Genomic DNA, 23,459 nt, shown 5'->3' with positions numbered 1-23,459 from the left:
GATATCTAACAATCTCCAACATTTGCATCTATTCCTCTTTGTGAACCTTATGTAACCATGTGTTTTGGAAAATCAGGAACAAGAATGCATCAAATGAATGAAACCAACAGCTCTGAGGATAAGATCTCTAATCTAGGTGGCATTAATATGTCTGTATGCAGCTCTAGAGTAATTATGTCTGTATTAAGCACACCATGCTAAAAACACAAGCACTTCAGTAACTTACCATAGATTTGGCACATTATCCTGCAGCTCAATTCATTCCAGAACTACTTATCCTGGCTTCAAAGGGGCGCCTATAGAACACACAGGTTACTAGTGTAGGCTGATGTTTATGTAAACACAGAGAACCTCAAATGACTCAATAAGCAGTACGACCCACTGACGCACGACAGGCCCGGCTAACCTTGGGAACTGGATTAGGCGTACAAACGGAGCAGAACTCTGCTTGTAAAGCATCACACTGCTGACATAATCTTGTAGGTGTAGTGAGAGTACAAAGAGATTTTAGGTTAAATTTTATTTTTTAGTTAAAGAGGTTCCCCAACATGTAAAAATGTTGCCAGTTTCCTAATATTATTAATCATATGAGAGGCAAACTTATATCTTAGTCAGTCAATTTATCAATTTAGCAACTGCAGAGATTACATAACTTTTGTGTGTGTGATGGTGGTCTGAGCGCTTTATTCTTTGCATATTTTAAAATTCAGCATGCACCAACATTACAGTTCTGCACTGTAAAACCGAACAGTGAAATTAATTAAATGAAATTAGTTTGTTTCACTCAAATAATAATGAAAGTTCATTGTACTTAATAGAAAAAAGTTGCTTGAACTCAAAATTTCAATGTATTTAGGTGAACTTAATATGATTGAGTTGCAGCAGATTTTTCTACTTAAATGTTTTGAGTATTCTGAACTTATTGAGTTTTACAGTGTGGCTGATACCACTAAGCCAATAATTATGGTTTGCAGTTTGTTATGGCCTATAACTGATAAATGGCCAATATTAAAATTTTATACCATTTTGTCTTAATAAATAAAACACACACACACACACACACACACACACACACAGGCAGACACACACACACATACTTGTATAAATGGTTTACGGGGACTCTCCATAAACGTAATGGTTTTTATACTGTACAAACTGTATATTCTATCCCCCTACACTACCGCTACCCCTAAACCTACCCATCACAGGAAACTGTCTGCATTTTTTGAATTTCAAAAAAACACAGTTTAGTATGTTTTTTAAGCCATTTTGTTTACGAGGATACAGGAAGTGTCCTCGTAAACCATGTTTACGTTGTAATACCCATGTTATTATACACATTTGTGTCCTCATAAACCATATATACAAGAACACACACTCTCACACACAAATCAGTTGTCTTAAATGCTACAAGAGAATTTCAAGAGCATCACAGCGTTATAACGTACATGAAGTTGGATATTCTTTTTGAGATTTGCCCAACATTACATGTAACAGTGTTATTAAATATTAAAAACACTGAAGTACTTATTTTGCAATATGTCCCAAGAATGTCAGTGGCTGGAATAGAACTTTTCCAAAACACATTTAAAGAAGCTTGAGGGGGTTTTAGTGGTGTTGGCAATACAGAGAGGGCACAACATTATAACAGTGCCAAAAAATAACTCAAGAAAGAAAGTAATGACAATCAGAGATTGACAAAATGAAATGATGCCCCTAACTTTGACCAAATAGGCTCTGAATGGCCTGATCTCAATTTATGGCAATATCATGACATTCCCTCTTCTCTCAAACTAATCTCTGAAAATCATCTTCATCACTAACACAGTAAGAGAACACAGCAGATAATATGTGAAAATGGCAGCATAAGCTCGTTTATAGCATGTGTGCCCCATTCATCCATAAAGGAAGTGATGGGGGGAAAGAGTGTATGAGAGAGGGAAGGGTTGACGGCAGTCATTAAAGTCAACTAGTGCTCCCTAGTAATAGGGCAATCTTGGAAGAATGGTGTGTGTTTTTGTGTGTAAAAGTGCGTAACAATGTGCGGTAATGAGCCATGATAAACATTACTGTAATTGACAGAAAAACACCATTCTTACACTCAAGCCAATCAATAAATTGTGCATCTGCTCACAAGAGAGTGAACAGAGGAACCCCTCATCAGAATAATAGAACACAAATGAACATCAGTGTCTGCCGAATATGTGTTCTGCTAACTTTCTAGTAGTTCATTTCTGACAATAGGAAAAATACTGGCCTTCCTATCTTTCCATGTATTGTGAGCTTACACTGTTCTTTTTTGCACATTTTAATGTTGTTTATTTTTGCATTTTATATGTATGTACTTATTATTATAGAATTAATTTAAAAAAAACTAAACCAAATGAAAGTGTTACTTTGCGTTATACAGATATATTATAACTGATAAATTATTTACTCATAATAGCTATGATGGAATTTCAGTGTGAAAGCATTAGTGTGATAGACAACTTAGGAAAAACTTAAACTCCACATGACCAGAAAAGAAGGAAAAATATGATTTCATAACAATACTAATGAAAAGACTTGAGGTAAAGTGAATTGGTAATTTAATTTATTAAACAGTAAACACATCTTATGTTAAAGACTGTGGCAATGTCTTGTAATATTCTGATAATATTAATGTTTATTTATTGATTATTCATATAATTCCTATAACTATATTTTTTCAGATGCCTTTAACTGACAAACAGAAAACAACTTTCAACTAATTTCAACTTTCAACTAATGCTTGTACGATTTAACAGATGAAAATAACATTCTCAAAGTTAAATTTATGTCTTAAATCTATATAAATCTATATCTTAGATGCCAATTCTAGTTTATTTACATTTACATTGGAATTAAATTGGAAAAACATGAAAAACATTTGATTATTATAATGTGGTGCTATTTATCTCGGACCAGTAAACGTCTATTGTGGCTAAATTGCAGTACTGGACATCCCAAGCCTGCATATTTTAAAAGAGTGTCTTGGGTCTCGCAGCTCTCTATGGCCCTTTGAGTAAGGCCTTTACATATTTACAGGATTTTATTTCAGCATGTCAAGCGAAACGCAATCGGCATAAGGGCTATTTGATCCTGCGTCTCGCCTGTTGTGGTTTAGTCATGAATGTTTGTCTAGTCGTTTGGAAAGAACTGTTGGCTATTAGGAAGAGTTGTGCGCTCTAATAAGGTGATGAGGGAGAGGATTTTTTTAATGAGGTTAGTGGAGGTTCTGTGGGTAACGTTGAGTTCAGCATCACCGAATCTGTCGGCATTTATCTTGTTTTTCTGGCCTCTCCTAACTGCACGTTGTTTACGAGGCTTCTCTTTCAGTCTCACCCATTCTTTGTGTGTTTATTGAAAAATAAACTCTCTTAATAAACATATCCTGTAATTTAATCGTGAAGAAAAACGTTGAGAATAAGCAACAGTTGCAGTTTGCTGTAGAAATTCCTATGTGTGTGGCTCCGGCTCCTTTTCATAAAAATCGTATCCGTCATTAAGACATAAATTAGATTTTGACACACACAGGCAATTGAATTTAAGTCCCCCACTCAGCCCCCCAAACGATGAAATGAAGAGCAGGCCCTGCAGCTGCTATTCAGATGAAGGAGATAATTGGCAATGAAAAGTCACTGCGCCGCATTATGTTGTCTGCGGGATCATTGTTCATTTTCCCCTTGCTATTGAAGACTATATTGAAAACCCGAGTGTTTCTTTTCAGTTTTCAGTATTCACCGTGTGTTGCTTGGTTACTGGGAATGGGGGGAATCACCCACTGTATCAGTCGGGATGGGCCGCAGGCTGGCCCCTTGCGCCACAATGCAACTTTTGTGAGGAGGCGTTGACACAAATTAATGACACTTATGCAATACGGCAGTTATGGACCGCTTATAGTGCAATATTGCACGGTACTGAAGGTGAGAGCTTTTGCCACCGTATACGCTGACAACTGTGTTCATTTTCAATACATCACATTATAGAGATACCCACATATTTGATGTAAATATAATTAATTAAAATAATTGGTAATAACAACAGTTTTTTGTAAGCAGTTTCTCCCGATAATTGCACATTAATTGTCCTAAGAAATTGAAGTGATCCTTGAATTTAAATCTATTTAAAATGCTTGCATTTTTCATTAGGGCACAACATGTCTGGTTTAACGTTATTGAACCCAAATATATAGGAAAATAACATTTTAATCAATATTGATAAAACAACCCGTTGAGTAATGAGTATTAAATAATTTTGGAACACAAGTTCAGCAGTCGCTTTTTTCCGAGTTTATTTAATTGATTTTGCATTTTGCAATATCTCACTTTTTTATAACAACTTCTGTATATAACTTTTTATAGCTATTAGTTTATGAGTATTTCACAAAATAAACTCCATAATTTGGACCCAAAAATCCATCCACCCCCTCTTATGCAAAACAATTTTACAGGTTTGTATGGTGTAGTACACTCTAAAAAAAGATGGTTATTTGAAGGTACATTACACATAGTAACAGTTCTATTTAGAACCGCATGACCCTGAAGAACCCTTTACATGCTGAAATGGACCTTTGTGTTAGAGTTTAGGGTTCTTTTTTCCCGCCTTTTTGTTTTTCAAATCTGTAACTGTCAAAGCCACATCATTACTGGTTTTCTGGAACTTAGCCATTCAATTACAAAGACTGTCAACACATTCTCAACAGGTAAATGATTTCTTTATTAAAATGTCTACAAATTTTAACTTTCAAATTGTAACTGGTTTCCTACTAATCACCTTTATCATACTATTAAGGTCCTGATAGCACATTCAAAGCATGGTTCTTTATGGAACCTTATAAAAAAGGTTCTATTTAAAGGGTTCTGCTATTGTTACAAGCTGAAGAACCCTAATTTGGTACTGTTTAGAACCTTTTTTCTTTAGAGTGTATAGTTTTTAAGAGAAATTAGGGGTTTTGTTGTTGTTGTTGTTGTTGTTGTTTTACCTCAGGTGGCCTTTGCCATAGAATGGAAAACATGTGTAAGGGACAAAATCTTTTTTAAAGAGAGAGAGAGAGAGAGAGAGAGAGAGAGAGAGAGAGAGAGGGCGGTATTTTTACGAACAACTATTTTTTCTGCTTTTATTGTCTTAGATGTTCTTGACAATGTCACATGATTTGGTACCAAACACGATGTGGTATTTATCCTTTACAGAAGACGGATCAAAAATGATCTGAGGACAATACAGTGGGTATTGGTATAAGCACGTTGATCATTTCTTTTACTCTGCAATATAAAGCCAGAACTTGGGGTTCATAGGCCCAACTAACACTAGGCTATAAAGTACAAATGAAAGAAGTTTTAAAATACTGATTACAATCTTCACAACATTTTATCTGCAATTCTAACGTTATTCAGCCACAATCGTTTCTTTTTGAAAATAGCACATTTGTTAGACTCTCTGTCTTAACCCAAGCAGACAAAGATGTATTCCTATCACCCCGAGCAGAATGAAAGGAATCAAAGGATTTTTTCCTTAAATGGGCTAATTTTCCCCTTGAATTATGAAAGTAATGGCTAGGTAACACTCTGTGCACAGTACCCGACGGCTTAAGTCTTAAATCCTTCCACGTGGCCCGGCTAGTCGTGGCAATTAGAGCTCATTACAGACTCATAAAGGCTCTCATTTGTGGGATTACTTAATAGACAATGAAATTTTATCGTGAAGAATTATGGAAAGAAAAAAAATAATATTGAAGACTGGACGGTATGATGGGCGCGCGCCGCGAATCATTCCGCATGGCTTGTCATTCATTCTCTCTGTCTCTCTCTTCCTCTTCTCTCATGTCTCATACGCCGTGTTTCCACCATTACATCAATTACAGCCGGAATGACAGATGTGTTTGTTTTTTCGCCTCTCCAATTCAGCCCATTTAAAGTCATATTTTACCTCGTTTAAGAATAAGAGTTGCCGCTGATTTCAGCAATTAAATGCCTATGAAAGCAAAGCACCCGGTAGCATCTCCTCTTGGTGATATTAGCGCTAAATGCTGATATGAAATCGTCATTACGGCGCTTGAACTTTGCCCTCAATCATCATTAGTAGACTTTCGGTTCTATCATAACATCCATAAAAGCCGCCCCGAATGAGAGCTCATTTTACTGTGTTTTGCATGTTATTGAAAAGCTCAGGTGTCAGGCCTGTAATTGAGTGTGAGCAGAGATAATTGCAGCCTACATAGCTAGAGCTCTTATAGATTGACAGCATTGCTTTCACTGTAATCTTCAGACAAGATTTGACGAGGTTAAGTCTCTCCTGAAGAAGTAGAAGGTAGATTAATACCAGACCTACCGTTTTGGCGAGACTTAACCTCGTCAAAGCTCGCTCGCTTGCGCCACTGGCCTCCTAGCGCAGTGTCTGGAGGTAAGAGGCGTTCGCGCGCAGATGAAAGTGGAAGCTCAACCCGCTGCTGACCCGCCGAGAGATCAAACCTGCTAATTACTGTCACAAGATGAGGGATTAACGCATTTCTGAAATAGCTGGCTGTTTATCCACTCCAAAAACCTCTACAATAAACACTTTCTAATTGAATCCTAATCGCTATCAAATTGCAAATGCCCAGACTCCACTGAGAATCATAAATCTTTAATTGCCGGCATGAGATCTTTCCAAACAGACTTGAACCAATAAGATTATAACTGCATTTGGTTTACATTGTATTCGAAGATTCAGTTTGTTTATTAGATTAATATCCTAGGCTAAGCCTATATCATAAGTTCATTACTATTCACCACTGGTATATAGGCCTATACACTGTTTTCATTTGTTAAACTTTGTGTCTATAATTTCTCAAATAAATACAATTTAATAAACACTGTAAAAAATATCACCTTGGTTTTACTCAAAAAAACAAACAAACAAAAAAAACAACTGAGGCAACTATTTGCTTCAGACTTCTAAGTACTTTGAAATCATCTAATTTGTCTAATTTGTGACCAAATAACCTTTACATGAATTCAACATGCACCCTTAAGTAATTTCAACTCAATTTTCCTCATTAAACAACTCAAATACTTTGTGTAGCAGAAACATAATTCAACTGAGTAAGCACCAATATATTTAAAATAACTCCAGTGAACACACTTTAATTCGACATGCATTAGTTCCATTTCATCTGTTTTGCAAATGTGTGCAGTCTCTTGTTTGTTGTAAAGAAACAAATACGTCGATACATCGTCTATTATTATGCATTGTCTTTTAAGTTTAAGGTTAGGTCAGGATAGGGATACAGTATTTCAAGATATTTTTAACCCATATTAGAGCACTATGGATGAGGGAAGATTGTTGACTTCTTATATGGCATTTAGTTTGGCCAAATGATCCCTTCTGTTATTTATGTGTATAATTTGACAACTGATGTGTAATTTACCAGTTGTAGGCTACTGGAGAAGGTTACTTTTTCATTTCGATACCTACAGACAATGTATATCTAAGTTTGTGAGAAATGTAGGCCTCTTCAACATCATCTTGAAAATCAAAATATGAATCTATCAGACCGGGAATATAATAGGATAATTGTTGATATCTCAGTAGGCGTACTTGCCAGAGCTGTTGTGCCACTTTGCGAGCTAACAAGACTGTATGGGCAAAGATTTGATTGGAGGCTCGCCTGGGCATCACGTGTCTCGGGACAGCAGAGGTACTAAAGCCCCTAGGCCGTGAGCGCACGTGGGTGACGATAGGGCCGGCCCTCTCCGGGGTCCCTTTTGTTGAACTATCAAACATAAGCCAGCTCCCGAGGGCTTCAGAACAGTGTTAAGACCACTGTGTACTGCGCAAGTCCTTGGAGCAACGCCATCAGTGTGGTATCACTGACACACCATCAGCATCTCACGCAGACAGGAGCAATCATGTCGAGGTCTTTCTACGTAGACTCTTTGATTATCAAGGATCCCGCGCGTCCGGCTCTGAGCGAGCACACGGGGCAGGACTTTCTCATCCCCATTGGCATGCACTCTCCCGGCGTGATGAGCGTCACTGCGCCCGTTTGCCCGTCCCGGAAGACCGGCACCTTCTGTGTCTGTCCGCTGTGCGTAACCTCGCATATCCACTCTCCCCGCGGCGCAATCCCACTGCTGAAGGGACAGGGCTTCTCCGCCGGTGACGCGGCTTTCTGTCAGAGGGTAGCACACCAACAGAGCCCCGCGTTAGCGCACCCGGGACACGGACATGCGCCTGTCTGCACGCCCACAAGCTACAGCGTCACTGACCCTCGGAGGTATCACTGCCTGTCTCTAGGTGAGTGAGTGCGCGCGCATGCTACTACACCTGTTACCTACGCTCGACTGTTTGACATATAGGAAAATAATATGTTGAATACAAAAATCTTTACGCATGTTACTTTTATTTTTGTTTTCTACTTTCTTAATCTTTTAATGAACTATCTTTACAGTTTAGCACATTTTACATGTCATATAAACAAACTGGCGTGTTAACGGCATTCGTTGAATTATTCTGCAAAGTTAGTAGGCATTGACGTGATTTTAATATATTTTTTTTGCTTTTTTTCCATGTAGGTGCGTCTGACAACAGCCACATACAGAACGGCAAACGGATGCGCACTGCCTTCACCAGCACACAACTGCTTGAGTTGGAGCGCGAATTCTCATCTAACATGTACCTCTCCCGCTTACGCAGGATCGAAATAGCCACATATTTAAATCTGTCAGAGAAACAGGTGAAAATATGGTTCCAGAACCGCCGCGTTAAACACAAGAAAGAAGGCAAAGGTACGCAACGGAGCGCGCATGCAGTATGCAAATGCTCGGGCAGCCACTCACACTATCCGCGCTCAGAAGACGAAGAATCCCTATCACCTGTATCAGCCACAGAGGAAAAGGAGACTTCACCGATCTAGGAGCGTCACGACCATCACAGACTTAAGTTTGGTACCTTACATGGCACATTTAAAAGTACGGACCCTGTTTTTTGGGACACTGTCTTCCGTCTTTAAATAACCACAAAGTGTGGAGATTTAGCTACTGCCAATTTCTTCCCTCTTTCCTCTCAAAGTATTGTTTTACCCTGACACTCAAGTCAGTTATTTGTCTTATCTGTACAACAGATTGTGAAATAATAGTTGTTATGCAAGTGATACAATTCAATAACTTTTTTTATACAGTTTATTAAGTGCAAACTTTCTTGAAACGACCACCTGTAATCCATTCAGTCATCCCTGTTCCTTTTAAGGATAAATGTTAGACAAATGGAGAAGATAAAAGACTCCCTGTGTGATATTGTAAATATGCAGACTGTTAATCCAATCTGTCCTAGACTACTGAGAAGCTGTGATTTTTTTTTTTTTTTTTCCACCTGAATTTTATGTGCCTATTAAAAAGAAATGTGTATATTTGTATTTATTTAAATAAATCACATCTGTAACTACACTAATCAGTTCTGAAATGTATTATTTGTCCTATTGGAACAATACACCTGTTTAAATATTATAGAAATTAAAACCAACATTAGCTTAAACCTTCATGTGGCCACATAATGAAATAAAAATATTAGGTAACACTTTAGGGAACACATATAAACTATTAACTACGACTTTTCCCTCAATAAACTCCTAATTTACTGCTTATTAATAGTTAGTAAGGTAGTTGTTAAGTTTAGGTATGGGTAGGATTAAGAATGTAGAATAAGGTCATGCAGAATAAGGCATTAATATGTGCTTAATAAGTACTAATAAATAGCCAATATTCTAGTAATATGCATGCTAATAAGCAACTAGTTAAAAGACCCTAAAATAAAGTGTTACCAAATATTACGTGCATATTTATTTATATTTATATGGATATATTTAATTATATGGTTGCCTAATTAATATTTAATTGACAAGTTTAAATACGATCAGCATTGAAAATGTTGGGTTGAGAAAAAGAGATCCGTGTTTGATGCGAACCGTATTTCCATACAATACATTCCCAAATACACTCGTTCAACCTCATAAATTTATATTAGACATGAATAGAACTTTGAGAGACAAACTGCAACACGTGACGATCTGCATTTGTATTTGTCATCGTGTAAATAAGTGACACATAGTTTTAAATGTGTTTTAGCTAGACGCCAAACGCATTTGTTTTATTAAGAAAACACTACAAGCCTTCTGACCCCTTGAATACTTTTCAAAGAGAACAAGGGAAACTCTTTGTTTAAAAGCCTCCTGAGGTAAATTGATATATGTGAAACTCATTTGCAAGCCTATATAGGCTACATAGTTTATGTTCTTCTAAAAAAAAAAAAATATGACACTTTTTTGGATGTTTGTTTAGATCTTTCATTTCAACTGCACGGGCTCACTTAGTCTTTAAGCACCATTTAAACATTATATGAGATATATTTTCACTTAATTTCCACTGTTCTTCTCATATATTCCCTCCTAGTGCACAGGGCACAAAAGGCCTATAGCAGAGACTGTCTATCTCACGAGCCAGGTGATAGTCAATTATACGTCGACCCTATTCTGTGTGTGCTTTTCAGGAGACGGTTGTCCCCCTGTTCAATTAATCCGAAAGGAGTTTAATTGCAGTTTTTGTCCCACGTTGGTTGCTTATGTAGCAATTCCTTCAATACGAACGAGGAAAAAAAGCTACGCAGAGCTGGCCAAAGGCTTTGACAGGTTAGATTGTCCTGCCAGGAACTCGCATTTAGCCGGCGGACCCCCGACGGCGGCGAGCTCAAGGCCTTTCACGAGACGTCTACAGGGTTCCTCCGCGCGCGAGAAAACGATTTAGTCACTGTTTCATTAGGCACTATTTGAACCTTTCAACTTGGGCCAAATTGAGGGGGCATGCTGAAAATTGAGGGATTACGTAGGAGGGGTGATAGGAAATTAGCGAACGCTTAATTTAACTCGTGTTCCGTCAGAGTTTGGGATACATTCCTAATTGAGAGGGGAAGCAGGTGAAATTTTGGTCCCACGCAGGTCCTTTCAGAGGGGGAATAAATGGCCTCCTTTCACGTCTCGCTTCACGATCATATATTATCGAGGGAAGGCACCTAATGAATATATATTGAATTTCTTATTAATCGAATTAGACTTCACCCCTTGCAGGTGTGAGAGAGAAAGACCTCCCGACAAAAGAGTTTTCAGCCGTTTCAGGACTGACTCTCGTTTTTCAGACGTGACACGGCTGACCCCATGACACGTCACTTTGCTAATTTCAGATTTAAGTTTTGAGTTGGGACTTTGAAAACTTGCACTTTCACTTTGCTTCATATTCAACTGGGATATTGAAACTAAAAATATATATTTATTTAATTAGTTATTGGGTTTGTTTTATATAGCTACGTCGTATAAAATTGTTTTAAGCTATTTGGGATTTGAGGCACATTTGGTGTTATGGCATTTAATATCACTTGTATGGGTGGTGCAGTTGAGTAGCCTACCATACCTATATTTGAGAATCCGATGCTTAAAACTAAATAATAAATGGAAACAAAGTACAGCTCAGCTTTTAAAAGATTACGCTCTGTCGCAAAATGGGCAATTACGCATGACAAAGAGCAATTAATAGAATCCCCATTTAAGCGCTTGCAGCTGCTTTCGCCTTGAGAGAAGTGGGGCACTCGGGCAATGAATGCCTCCAAAACCTGTTTTGTCTTCAATCGCGGAAATCGCTTCTTTAATAACTTCTTTAAACTGCAAAGTACAATGTTGAAAACGTGGTTGATATGACACTCTCGTCGGGCTTTTCAGCATCGTTTGAGCTTGAGGGCATCGTTTAGGCTTCTCTGGGTTTCAGTATAAAACCGATTGTTTCAAAGATGATGGAACTGCGAATTCTAGACACGTGTCCCATCAGTGCTGTCCATGGTAACTTAATTTAGTGGGAACTCGGTCATCACACAATATGTCCCGAGCGCTTTTGTCGCGCTCTCTAGAATGGGCCCTTTCTGAGACGTGTCAGCTCCTCTTTAAGGCGTCCCATTGTTGCGCCTGTGAGCGTGCCCACTATATTATCAAGTGTGCTTAGTGGCTTTGCTGGATTAGAATGTATAGCCGTTGTAAAAAGAGGTCAGGTTTGAATGAGATAATATATGATTAAAGGCTATATCTGTCACACAATGTTAGAGGAGAAAATATTATTCATTACTTTGGCCAACTTATTCAGGTGGAAATAAGGGGAATCGGGGTCTGGTATAAGAGGATAGATTTATAATGGCAGTGAGCGGGATCAACGAGTATGAACTGAAATATGTGCCTCCATCCACATCCAACCATCATAAACATGTACTCCACACGGCTCCAGGGGGTTAATAAAGGCCTTCTGAAGTGAAGCGATGAATTTGTGTAAAAAAAAAAAAATCCATATTTAACAAATTATGAAGTAAAATATCTAGCTAGCTTGGGAAGAAGGTGTAAAACTCTTGCAGTTCAAAAAGCTTACGCTACGTCCTACATCTTCCCTATTCAATTTACGGAAAAAGCTTAACTGTTTTTTGGCAACTTGAATACGGAAGGCGGTGTGGTGGAAGCTAGACATTTTACTTCATAACTTGTTAAATATGGATTTTTTTATGGATACGTTTATGATGGATGGATGTGATATCAGGATATTTATTAATATTTCTCCGATTGTGTTCATCAGAAAGAAGAAAGTCATATACACCTAGAATGGCTTGAGGGTGAGTAAAGCTTGGGGTAATTTACATTTGAAAGTGAACTAATCCTTTATGTGTTCACAGTATCAACCTAATCACTTTATTTAGCGTTCATGTAAACACTACGTTCGGATTCATCAATCGGAGTGAATTTATTCAGATTGAAGGAAAAAGTGTGCATGTAAACATAGCCAGTTACGTATGTAATTTTTGGAGTATAAATTAATAAAATGTCTTTGCTTCCTCTCTCTTGACTTATGTTCTTTATTTGTTGATTATATTGAAGTTGGAAAGCAGCCTTGGGGTCTGTGAGAAATAATCTGAATGAATGCAGAAACATATCAATGCTTATCATCGTAATCAATTGTATGTTGTCTTTTAAGCAAGTATTTTGATTCTTTGAACGTCTACATTTTAGGAAATTATTTCTGTGAGGACAAGCACAAGAGGAGCCAGACCGAATAAACAGTATAGGCCTCAGCTTCTGGAACTGGAGAAAGAGTTTGAAGGCATTCTGGCTGTAACACTAAACCTGACTGAACAAGATTTCAAAATGTGGTTTCAGAGCAAGTGGATGAAGAGTAAAATGACAAGGCAAAGAAACAGAGGTTTGGTAAGTCAAGAACAAGACTGCAATGTCAAAAATATGACTTCTGATTTTCATCTCTGTTTACCAAATAATCAATATATACCTAACTTCATGAAGAAAGGGGCCTATTGGAAGGGAATTGTGAGGAGATTTTGCATAAAGATGTGAAGTTGGTGTTTAGTGACAGATTATGCTAAATGCTAATGGCCATGTGCAATAAAAGGCTGCTGAATTTTGATTGGCTGTTGGCAGTTTTGTTTATTTCATCCACCTGCTCTGGAACCACATTTTGAAATCTTGTCAGGTCGCACATGCGCATTTAATTGTTTTTGCAGTAATTCGTTTATCCACAAGGTGGCAACCGTGCCCTGAGGCGTCGATTCACAAGGTAGTCAAAGAAAAACTGCATAAACAGAACATCCCAAAACGCATGCAAGCTACAGCGATGATGGAGGCCTACAGGTATGCTAGCGAACGAGTAAAAAAACGAAGTATACCCAGGGCTTTATAAGCGGTTTTCGGTTATAGCGCCCCCAATGGGCAGAACTTGACGAACTTTGGTGTTTGTCTTCAGAATATCCTGTTGACAATGCAAGCCAAGTTTAATGCAGATTGGCCTTTGTAGACCAACAGCTATCACTCTGCAGCTCTTGCCTTGCTTCCTTGAAACCAGCAGGATTGAAGATCTGGAGTAACTGCAGATCAGATTTTTAGGAAAGAAAATCATAAGCTTATGAAACTCTGGACAAAACGAGGGTTATTATTACATGTAACAGATTATATATCTGCAGAATAGGGCTATATGTTGTTTCATCACCTATATAATTTTGCCATACAGATTTGAACAAAAAGTGAAATTATTGTTTCACTTTTGCTTTGAAATCTCTGTGCATCCCAAACCCATCGGAAAAGCGTGTCCTATAATGTTTATTTTAACATTTTACACCCTCCTGGGCTAAGCGCCTATGCTGACTTGGTTTTCTGCGCCTTCTATTCATTATAAAGTATTTCCTCCGCGCAGAGCAGTACCGCCTCTGCCTCGGCCACACGCCACAAATATATAGCCGATATAGAGGGAAAAAATGCGAGCTTCAGCACGCTGGACAGCGCGTGTGTGAAAACAGCGCGTCAGACTGAGCCAAGTGACAACTGACCATTCAAGGAGTCTGACTCCATATCAGCACCAACTACTGAGATCTGAGACCTGTTTGAACTAATGCGCAGTAAACAAATAGTAACAGATTAAGGGTCCGAGTTCCGAATTATCCATTTCTCATCATTTTGTATAAAATGATCAAATGAATCTCTCTCGAATTTCTTAAAAACAATATGTTCTTTATAAGATTAAAAAAACAAAACAAATATATTAGATACATTTATTCACAGACAAATAGCCTACTAAATATATATATATATATATATTCACAGTTAATGATTTTTTATGTTATGTTTTTGTTATGTTACCTTAAGAAAAGTTGACATTGATCTGAATTGTGTCTAAATTATTTTCATTTGTGTTAAGTCAATTGACAACGCTAGTACAATGTGCTAAGAAGTTATTAGTCTACTTTTTTCCTGCCCGTCTCTTGTCTTTGAACACCATGAAACATTGCCATTCTCTCTCTCTCTCTCTCTCTCTCTCTCTCTCTCTCTCTCTCTCACTCACTCACTCACTCTCTCTCTCTCTCTCTCACACACACACACACACACACACACAGAGAGAGACAGAGAGAGAGAGAGAGAGAGAGATGTAAACAATGTATAGGCCTACAGTATGAATGTAAAAATGTCAAACCTCAAATCTTCGCTGTTATTGCAACCTTTCTTTATAAATAGTCGCTGTGCTAATAAAGTTAAAGCCATTTGTTTTGATGTGGTTTGTACTTTGATTCCATTTTATTACTCCCAGAGGGCTTTCGTTCGCGCGCTCTCTCCCTCTTACTGAATAGGCTTGAACTAACGACAGGAGAGAGATGGATGTGGGCTATCTCACTGATGGACATATACGCCACCATGTGGTTATATCTTTTAAAATATCAACACACCTCCTTTCTTCATTCAGAAAATGAAGGTTAAAACCTCAGCTCTGCCGAAACATCAGAAATTGCTCTCTGTATGCATATGTGCATACGAAACGATTTATTCATCTTGGCGTCAGACATACTGAGAGGAGGTGGACTGAATTACTGGTGTCCCGTAGCTGAGACAGATTCTCCCTCCCGCTCACGCATTCGTCCCATACTGGACATTCTTCTAAACTGATAAACAGTCTCATTATCGCTCAATGTGGAATATTTAATGTTATCTTGGATTTTCTCTTTTATTAATGAGAACAAACAAGTCCCGTTGTGTTGTCAATGTTTTGTAGTTTAGGAACTTAAATAAAATTTACAATTTGCATTACACATTATTATTAAATAAAAATCACAGCGCAGTCGGAAAACTGGAAAATTTTGATTGAAAAGTGCATATATAGATGCCTTAGTTTTACACAGCAACTTTTCAGGACACTTTTTTGAGACTTTGTAGAATCTTTTGATTATCATATATCTCTATTTGGCGTAGTTGGCATGTCTGTTTAAGCTCTTTGATTTAAATACCTCTAATGCAGACATCTTAAGTAAACAATAACAGACCTGCGTGATTGCGCGTATTCCTTGCCAATCTTTTGCTCACTTCAGTGCATTTAAACGATTCCGAACTAAAGCACCGATCAAGCTATCCCGCGCTATTTCTAAAGACTTCAGTTTTAGTCTCAGAGATTAGTCTTTTGTTTCCAGAACAAGGGACTCTGTTCTTTTGAGCGGCCGGGCGGCACGAACATGTGGAAATAATTGTGCTGAGCAACTGGAGATGTGTGTTTCTCTGCGAGGGTGAACTGCAAGGCGGGCTCCTCTGGACCGGCTGCAGGAAGAATGGAGAGGGCTAGAGGGGGGCCAAGCCTGCCCCGGGGCTTCGCTCACCGCATACCGGGTCAGTCATCTGCACAGAGAGCTGCGAACCACCGTGTGCAGGGACACGTAGAGTACTAATTCATAATGAGCCATTATCTGCAACCTGGTATGTCTTAAAGAAACGTTGGAGGAGAAAAACAAGAGAAGAAGAGGTGGTGGCGTTTTTGTTTTTGAGGGAATTTTCCACACTTTTTAGGTATCGAATACAAATGAGCCCTATATAAAGTTCAAATTTCACGAGTAGTGATGTCTTAGATGCGGTTTACTTAAAAAGTAGGCTAATAAATGAGAGAGAGAGACCGACTGACTTTGTTTCTTATGTTAGAGCGCCCCCTTGCATGCGTCAGCACGTGCCTATGATGGACCCACAATTTTGTGATTTTCTCTGCTGAATGACCCATTTCACAACAACACTTCACTCGTCACAAACTAGCCTATATTATCTAAGAATCCCAGGCTTTAATCGCAGTTTATCAATAGCTATACTGATTGGCGTAAGATTGGAAATGACTAAATAAACACTGGCAAGTCGAAAGTCGCAGAAATGACAGAACGACCACAAATGAAAGTCAGCTTAAATCGATATTTGCATAAAAGAAAGTGAAAATAGCTGCAGCAGCAGCAAGCACCACTGAAAAGCGCAATCATCTAAAAGTTGAACATGAAGAATGAAGCGTGATGACAAGGTTAATCGAGTTACTGAATGTAATTGGGCATTCCCAATTCTTTGATTTCTTTCTTACCTAAGCCTCTATAAAAACACATTTAATGGGTCACTTGACTTCATTGTCGTCCCCCCAAAAAAGATCCTTTTATTCCAAAAGGGCCCCTAGACTTACAAAAAACATATGGTCCTTTTCTTCCCCGCTCAACCTCTTTTCATGCACCTCCTTCAGAACTGCAGAGCACGGAGTAATCTGACTCCTCTTCGGAGCTGCAGTGTGAAAACACGGACTCTTATTTTGAAAGCACGCCTGGGGCAGCGGGAGAGAGGGAGGGGCCGTTTCCTGAGAGTTATTTACTTTGAGCCAGATGATTAGTTCTCTGGGAAGGATGGACTGTAACATTGAATCAATTACAGGTTGCTCTTGCAGAGGCGCATTTGTGTGAGTGGCCGTGGAGCAGGACGGAGGAGCACAGCACAAGGGAGAGGATTACTACTGCTTTACAACTGAGGACCCTTGGACTGATTAGAGTATTTTACAAGAGCTTTGCCATTCATTTTGGCTGTTCTTTTATCAAAGGGAACAACCAAAAGGGATTAAAAAGGTATTGTATGTTTAAATTAGTTTAATTAGTTTCTTTTGTATTTTCTTTCTTGCAAAGTTTCCACCAGACGTTCAAAACCATTTGAACCTTTGAGCACAATTGCACTTATTCAGGATTAGACTAATTAAATATGTTCATTTATTTCCTTTTTAACAATTGCGTTTTTAATTTAATTGGTTTTACTTCAATTTCTGAGACGACCATTAACAAGAAAATGAAAAAAAAAAAAAAAAAAGAAAATGAAAAAACACACACACACACACACACACACACAAACACACACACAATTTAGCCTTATGTGAACTCACTAAATTATTTTACTTTTAAATAAGTGGATTTTAATATATATATATATATATATATATATATATATATATATATATATATATATATATATTATAATGGACTTCAATGGACTTCGTTTCATCTCTGAAAAAAAAAAGAAACGGATTTTTTCACTTTGATTCTGGACATCTTCGAGGAGGATTATAAACTTTTTTTCCCCATGGAACCGCATTATCATCCGTAAAGTCAAAGCCTGGTTGTTCTGGATCCCAGTTGGAGCCACAGGCGCGCAGCTGGGGGTGTCTCAGCCCGTGGAGAGGCGCAGCACTGGCATCTAATGGCAAACACGTTTCAGACTGGATTTTGAGCATTTTTTGAGCCTGATTTACCCATCAAAATTTAAATGGGGTGCCTATGACCATACTGGAATACCATTCGTTGGATTAGTCAGCGGGATGGAGATTTATTTACGACTGAGGAGTTTAGAAAAACTTCTTTGCCGCTGAAGTCCGAGTCGATGATGAATCTACATGAATGGGGAACTTCTCCCACATCTGGATTAACTTAATGCAATTTAGGTAGTATTTACCAAGGATCAAGGAGACCATGTTGCGTTGCGTTGACTAAAACCAGGCTGGAACTGGATGAAATAAAAGAAAATTACTTTTTTTTTCTTTCTTTTTTCTGCATCGATTACAACTGCTCTTAGAGACTTCATCTCACCAGGCTATCTTTAGACCGCTTTCTTTTATTCCCATGGAAATCGCTTTTACGCGTGGAGTAACCGTGTGTTGGATGACACCCCTCGTTCAGCTGTTGCCCGAGAGTGTCAAGCGCAGCGGATCGGTTGTGTTTGGCAGCCAGTTGCGCATCTGTGTGTGGGCGCCTGGTGATGGGGGTGCTGGCCGAAACTTGCGCTCCAGACACCGCTGGACAGATGAGCGGTACCAAAAGCGCACCCGTCTGCCATTCCAGAGTTGATTCCCACGGCAATCCAATGAATTCCCAAACTGCGGCACAGAAAGGGGTCGACTAATTACAGTCTTACTCAACACCCCCGGATTCACCAAGGATAATGAGCTTGAGAGGGCTGACATGAGCAAATGGCTGAGCTTCAGTCTTCTCTGGGCTGTAAAAAGTTTTTTTCCCCATCACTTTGAAGTAGACCTTGCGGTACCATTTCTTCACAAACAATTTAAACTAACTGGACATGCTTTCATCAGTTATTTACCTTGATTTTTATTTTATTTATTTTTTTTTATTAATTTTAAAGAGGACCAGTTAAAGAAGTGGTGCATTTCTTTATAGGATAATTGAGTTTTGCAATATAACAGAGCTGACCACTTCAGATTGAGTGACATTGACTGTCTACTGAAGCGCTGATGGAACCCAGGGGTCTGGGGATTAGACAGACAGAGATAAAACACGCGCGCGCGGAATGTCTGATTAGAAACTCGGCAAGGCAAGCGTTTAAGACCAGTGACGAGACTTCACAGGAACAAAGACGGAATGCAACAAACTGTGCTTCTGCAGCACTGTAGTTCTTATTTACGCACTTTAGTCTCATAGTTCATAAAAAGTTTGAATATAAAGGTAAATTCAGATGGATAAATTTAATTGCTTATTAATTTAGACTGATAAAAAAAAAATATATATATAGATTTAAAATAAATGAAACCGTCAACCCCTCATAATGCCCGCTCAGAATCACATAGATTAAGCGGTGTAAGAACAATTATCTTAATACTGATATGTATCCATATGAGCTGTTCTAATTTATATTTGGCTGTATCCGTATGTTTTAGGATTTAAAAAAGTTAAAATAGTACTAATGTAAATATAAATTTTTCTTAACTTTTGGAACATTGAAAAAGCTTGTATCTGTTGATTCTACTCTCTGCGGTGGTCTGTTCGGGAAAATGTGTACTGTGTCTCCACCTGCTGGTCAAACAAAGCTGAACCGATCAATCCATTGCGCTCCCCCGACCAAGAGTCTGGCGTCAGTTTACTGACTGAACAGCGTCCAGACTCTTTAAAGACATTTTATGTCTTGGCACTGAACCTTTCCAAAACTTTCTGCTGCGGATGATTCAATGGTCTCTTCAGGCTACCTGAGCCATTACTGGATAGAGGTTAATCTTTTATACTGGGTAAACCACAAGACATCAAACCCAGAACTGACAAAGAAATGGGCTGTACTTGTGTTTGGAATTTATTTTATGTATAAATATTTATTTTTCTTTATCGTTTTAAACCGTTGTCTATTTTAATTCGATTTTCATGCTTTCTTCAAATGTTTAAAATCGTAACATCTTTTCTCCCCTTTCAGCTGAGCACAATCTAAGTGACCATGGGATTCCTGGAGACACATCTCGTTTTGGGGATTGTCTTACTAGGGGTATTTTCAGGTATGTGGAAGAAAAAAGAGTTTGTTTCATTAAAAAAAAAAAAAAATATATATATATATAATATATATATATATGGGATCAGTTTTTAATGTTTTTGAAAGACGTCTCTTCTGTTCACCAAGGCTGCATTAATATTGTGTACTATTGTACTACATTTTAAAATAACTGTTTTCTATTTAATATATATTAAAATGTAATGTATTCCTGTGATGGCAAAGCTGAATTTTCAGCATCATTACTCCAGTCTTCAGTGTCACATGATCCTTCAGAAATCATTCTAACATGCTGATTTGATGCTTAATAAACATTTATTATTATTATTAATGTTGAAAACAGTCGTGTGCATTTCAGGATTCTTTGATGAAAGTTCTAAAAGAACAAAATTTATTTGAAACAGAATCTTTATATATATATATATATATTACTGACCCCAAACTTTTGAACTGTAGTGTATAATGTTACAAAATCTTTCTTATGTCAGATAAATGCTGTTTTTAACTTTCTATTCATCAAAGAATCCCCCCAAAAAATGTACACAACTGTTTTCAACATTGATAATAACAATAAAAGTTTCTTGAGCAGCAAATCAGCATATTAGAATGATTTCTGAAGGATCATGTGACACTGAAGACTGGAGTAATGATGCTGAAAATTCAGCTTTGATCACAGAAATAAATTACATTTTAAAATATATTCAAATAGAAAACAGTTATTTTAAATTGCAATAATATTTCACAATATTACTGTTTTTTTTGTTTTTTTTTAATTTTTAATTAAATAAATGCGTCCTTGGTGAGCATAAGAGACTTTTTTTTAAAAAACAGTAAAAATCCCACCGATCCCAAACTTTTGAACGGCAGTGTATATATACAGTATATTACTAATATGTACCACTGCTATTTAAAAGTATATACAGTATAATTGATTAAATACATGAAATATTTCCCTGCAGATGTTTCAAAACCTTGGCCGGTTATTAATTCAGACGAAAAGGAATTTATTCTGACACCTCATTCAGAGTTCATCATCACTTGCTCCGGAGTAAGCAGAGTGAGATGGGTGGAGCCATTACCACTCAACAGTGAAGTGCACTCCGGTTTTAATCACAGTACTTTGGTGATCACTGATGTTGTAGCCTTAAACACACGTTCCTACTTCTGCGAATGTGTGGATCAACCTGAAAACTACACTGAAATCTACATTTTTGTTCCAGGTACATTATTGTCCACAATTACTGAATATAATACAATTACTAATTAGCACATTATGCATTTGTAAAAAGGACTCCCACCTTTTGTTCCACAGATCCTGAGGTTCCATTCGTGTCTGAACCTATTGTTGAGACAGATGAGCTGGGCATAACTATCCCCTGCCTCGCTACAAACCCAAATTCTCAAGTGATTCTCAGAGACCTGCAGAGAGGGGATGAGGTTTCTCTGTTTTACGACCACAAAATCGGCTTTTTCGGCATGTTACTACCAGGTCAATACGTTTGCGAGACGAACGTGAATGGCAAAGCAGTTCAGAGCAGCGTTTATAATGTGACAAAAGGTAATTAATGCACAACAAATAATTAAACATTCAGAGTGTTTATTTTATTAGGTTACACTTTATTTCGATAGTAGAGTATTAGTAGACTGTTAGGTTTGGGTTAGAGTATCTTCTGATAGACTGTATTGCCTTCAAAACATTAAAACTTTAAATTTTAAAACTACTTCTGGTCAGGCTTTCTCAAGCCAACTTCAAAGTTTGTTTACGAACTTTATTCATCTAGTTAGAATATTAGTAGACTGTTAGGTTTGGGTTAGGGTTAGTAGAATAAGTTTACATGTACTTGTAAAGTTACTTACAGTCAGTAGAATGTATGTTGGAGACCATCAAAATAAAGTGTTAGAAGACAGTCTACTAATACTCTAATGACTGGTAGTTGACATGTAGTTGAAAAGTTACTTATAGTTAGTAGAATGTTTAAAGTAAACTGTTGGAATAAAGTGTTATCTTTTATTAAAATTTAATTTGGTATAATGGGTCATTTTTGACAAGTGAAACATTAGGTCATAGCTTTGACATTACATGAGTACCAAGGGAGATGACAAATTTTTGTTGACGAAGAGTGATGACATTTTGAGTTGGCGTGAGCTTACACACACTTGCTTCATTTTGGATCATCATACACTGCACATTACTCATGAGAAGAACATTTAGAGGCTGTTGAAGGCCACAGCATAAGGAATTTGTACAGCAATAAATTAAAATGAATGAAAGAGTGATTGGGTGTTTCTGCATTGGTCTTGCATGCGAATGAAGAAGAGGGCTTCAGCATACAACTAAGAGCCAGTATGGAGGATGTGAAAGAGGGGGACGCTGTCAATCTCACCTGCGAGACCCCTCCTGGGAAGGCTTTCCGCCAGCAGTGGCTGCATCCCCAAAAACAGGCAAGAACCTTATCTGTTTTTTTCTCTCTCTCTCTTTCCCTTTCTTTCCCTCTCTGTTTTGTACTTACCTAATATAAGCAAAGCAAAGCAGGCTTCTCTGAAACGCCAGAACTGAAGAAGACTTCTGGTGTGATGCAGAGGTGTATTCTGATGCAGTATTCTTTCATTCTTTATGTAGCAATAGGAGGGAAATGAAAATTTTCATCTTAAAAAAGGTGAAGGTAGAAACCTCAAAGGAAAGAAGTGATCCTAATTTACTGTGTACTTTGACCTATGACCTGCACGTCCTGTGAGTGTTCAAGACAGATGTGTGTTTTTTTCCGGTCTTGCGAATCCACATGTGTGTGGAAACATAGAAAAAGTTGCATGAACATGTTTATGGAAGGATTCTTCCAAAATAAAAGATGCCTGACTGTTAGTTTTAGTTAATATTTTTGTGTGTTGGATGATTAATGTGAGTTCCGAATCAAAAGGTGTTTGTTTGTTTGTTTGATAGTTAGTTAGTTGTAATTTTTGTATGTATTTCATTATGAATGCAAATTTCAAATCAAAAGATTTAGTTAGTTTGTTAGTTGTAATTTTTGCATGATGAATGTGTTCTAAATCAGTTAGTTCATTTGTTTTAGTTGATGTAATTTTTGTTTATTTGATGGTGAATGAGTTCCAAATCAAAGTATTTTTGTTTGTTTGTTAGTTAGTTGTAATTTTTGTATGTATATGATGATTAATGTGAGTTCTAAATCAGTTAGTTAGTTAGTTAGTTAGTTAGTTTGTTTTAGTTTATGTTTTTTGTTTATTTGATGGTTAATATGAGTTCCAAATCAAAATATTTTTGTTTGTTTGTTAGTTGTAA

General features: G+C 37.6%; 2 protein-coding genes across 4 annotated transcripts in view; both read left to right on the top strand.

Annotated features, from left to right (window-relative positions):
* Window positions 1-7,504: 7,504 nt before the first annotated feature.
* Window positions 7,505-9,443, top strand: gsx2 (GS homeobox 2). The gene is made up of 2 exons (XM_051875252.1): window positions 7,505-8,295; window positions 8,574-9,443. Exons 1-2 carry the CDS (start codon window positions 7,908-7,910, stop codon window positions 8,912-8,914), a joined length of 729 nt encoding a protein of 242 aa, XP_051731212.1. The 5' UTR covers window positions 7,505-7,907; the 3' UTR covers window positions 8,915-9,443.
* Window positions 9,444-17,274: 7,831 nt separating this feature from the next.
* pdgfra (platelet-derived growth factor receptor, alpha polypeptide) overlaps window positions 17,275-23,459 on the top strand; it is a 28,348-nt gene continuing 22,163 nt past the window's right edge. For 2 of the 3 annotated variants that reach the window (XM_051875286.1, XM_051875285.1), the window contains exons 1-5: window positions 17,276-17,478; window positions 20,093-20,171; window positions 21,124-21,384; window positions 21,477-21,722; window positions 22,479-22,606. In XM_051875286.1, the coding sequence (XP_051731246.1) occupies window positions 20,114-20,171; window positions 21,124-21,384; window positions 21,477-21,722; window positions 22,479-22,606 (693 nt within the window). In that variant the 5' untranslated portion in view covers window positions 17,276-17,478; window positions 20,093-20,113. Of the gene's footprint in view, window positions 17,479-20,092; window positions 20,172-21,123; window positions 21,385-21,476; window positions 21,723-22,478; window positions 22,607-23,459 lie in introns of all 3 variants that reach the window. The other variant, XM_051875287.1, reaches the window with a different exon arrangement.

The sequence above is a fragment of the Ctenopharyngodon idella genome, chromosome 20, assembly GCF_019924925.1.
Source record: "Ctenopharyngodon idella isolate HZGC_01 chromosome 20, HZGC01, whole genome shotgun sequence".
Classification (NCBI taxonomy): Eukaryota; Metazoa; Chordata; class Actinopteri; order Cypriniformes; family Xenocyprididae; genus Ctenopharyngodon; species Ctenopharyngodon idella.
The sequence above is the reverse complement of the archived record's forward strand: the minus strand, read 5'-3'. Positions and strand labels throughout refer to the sequence as shown.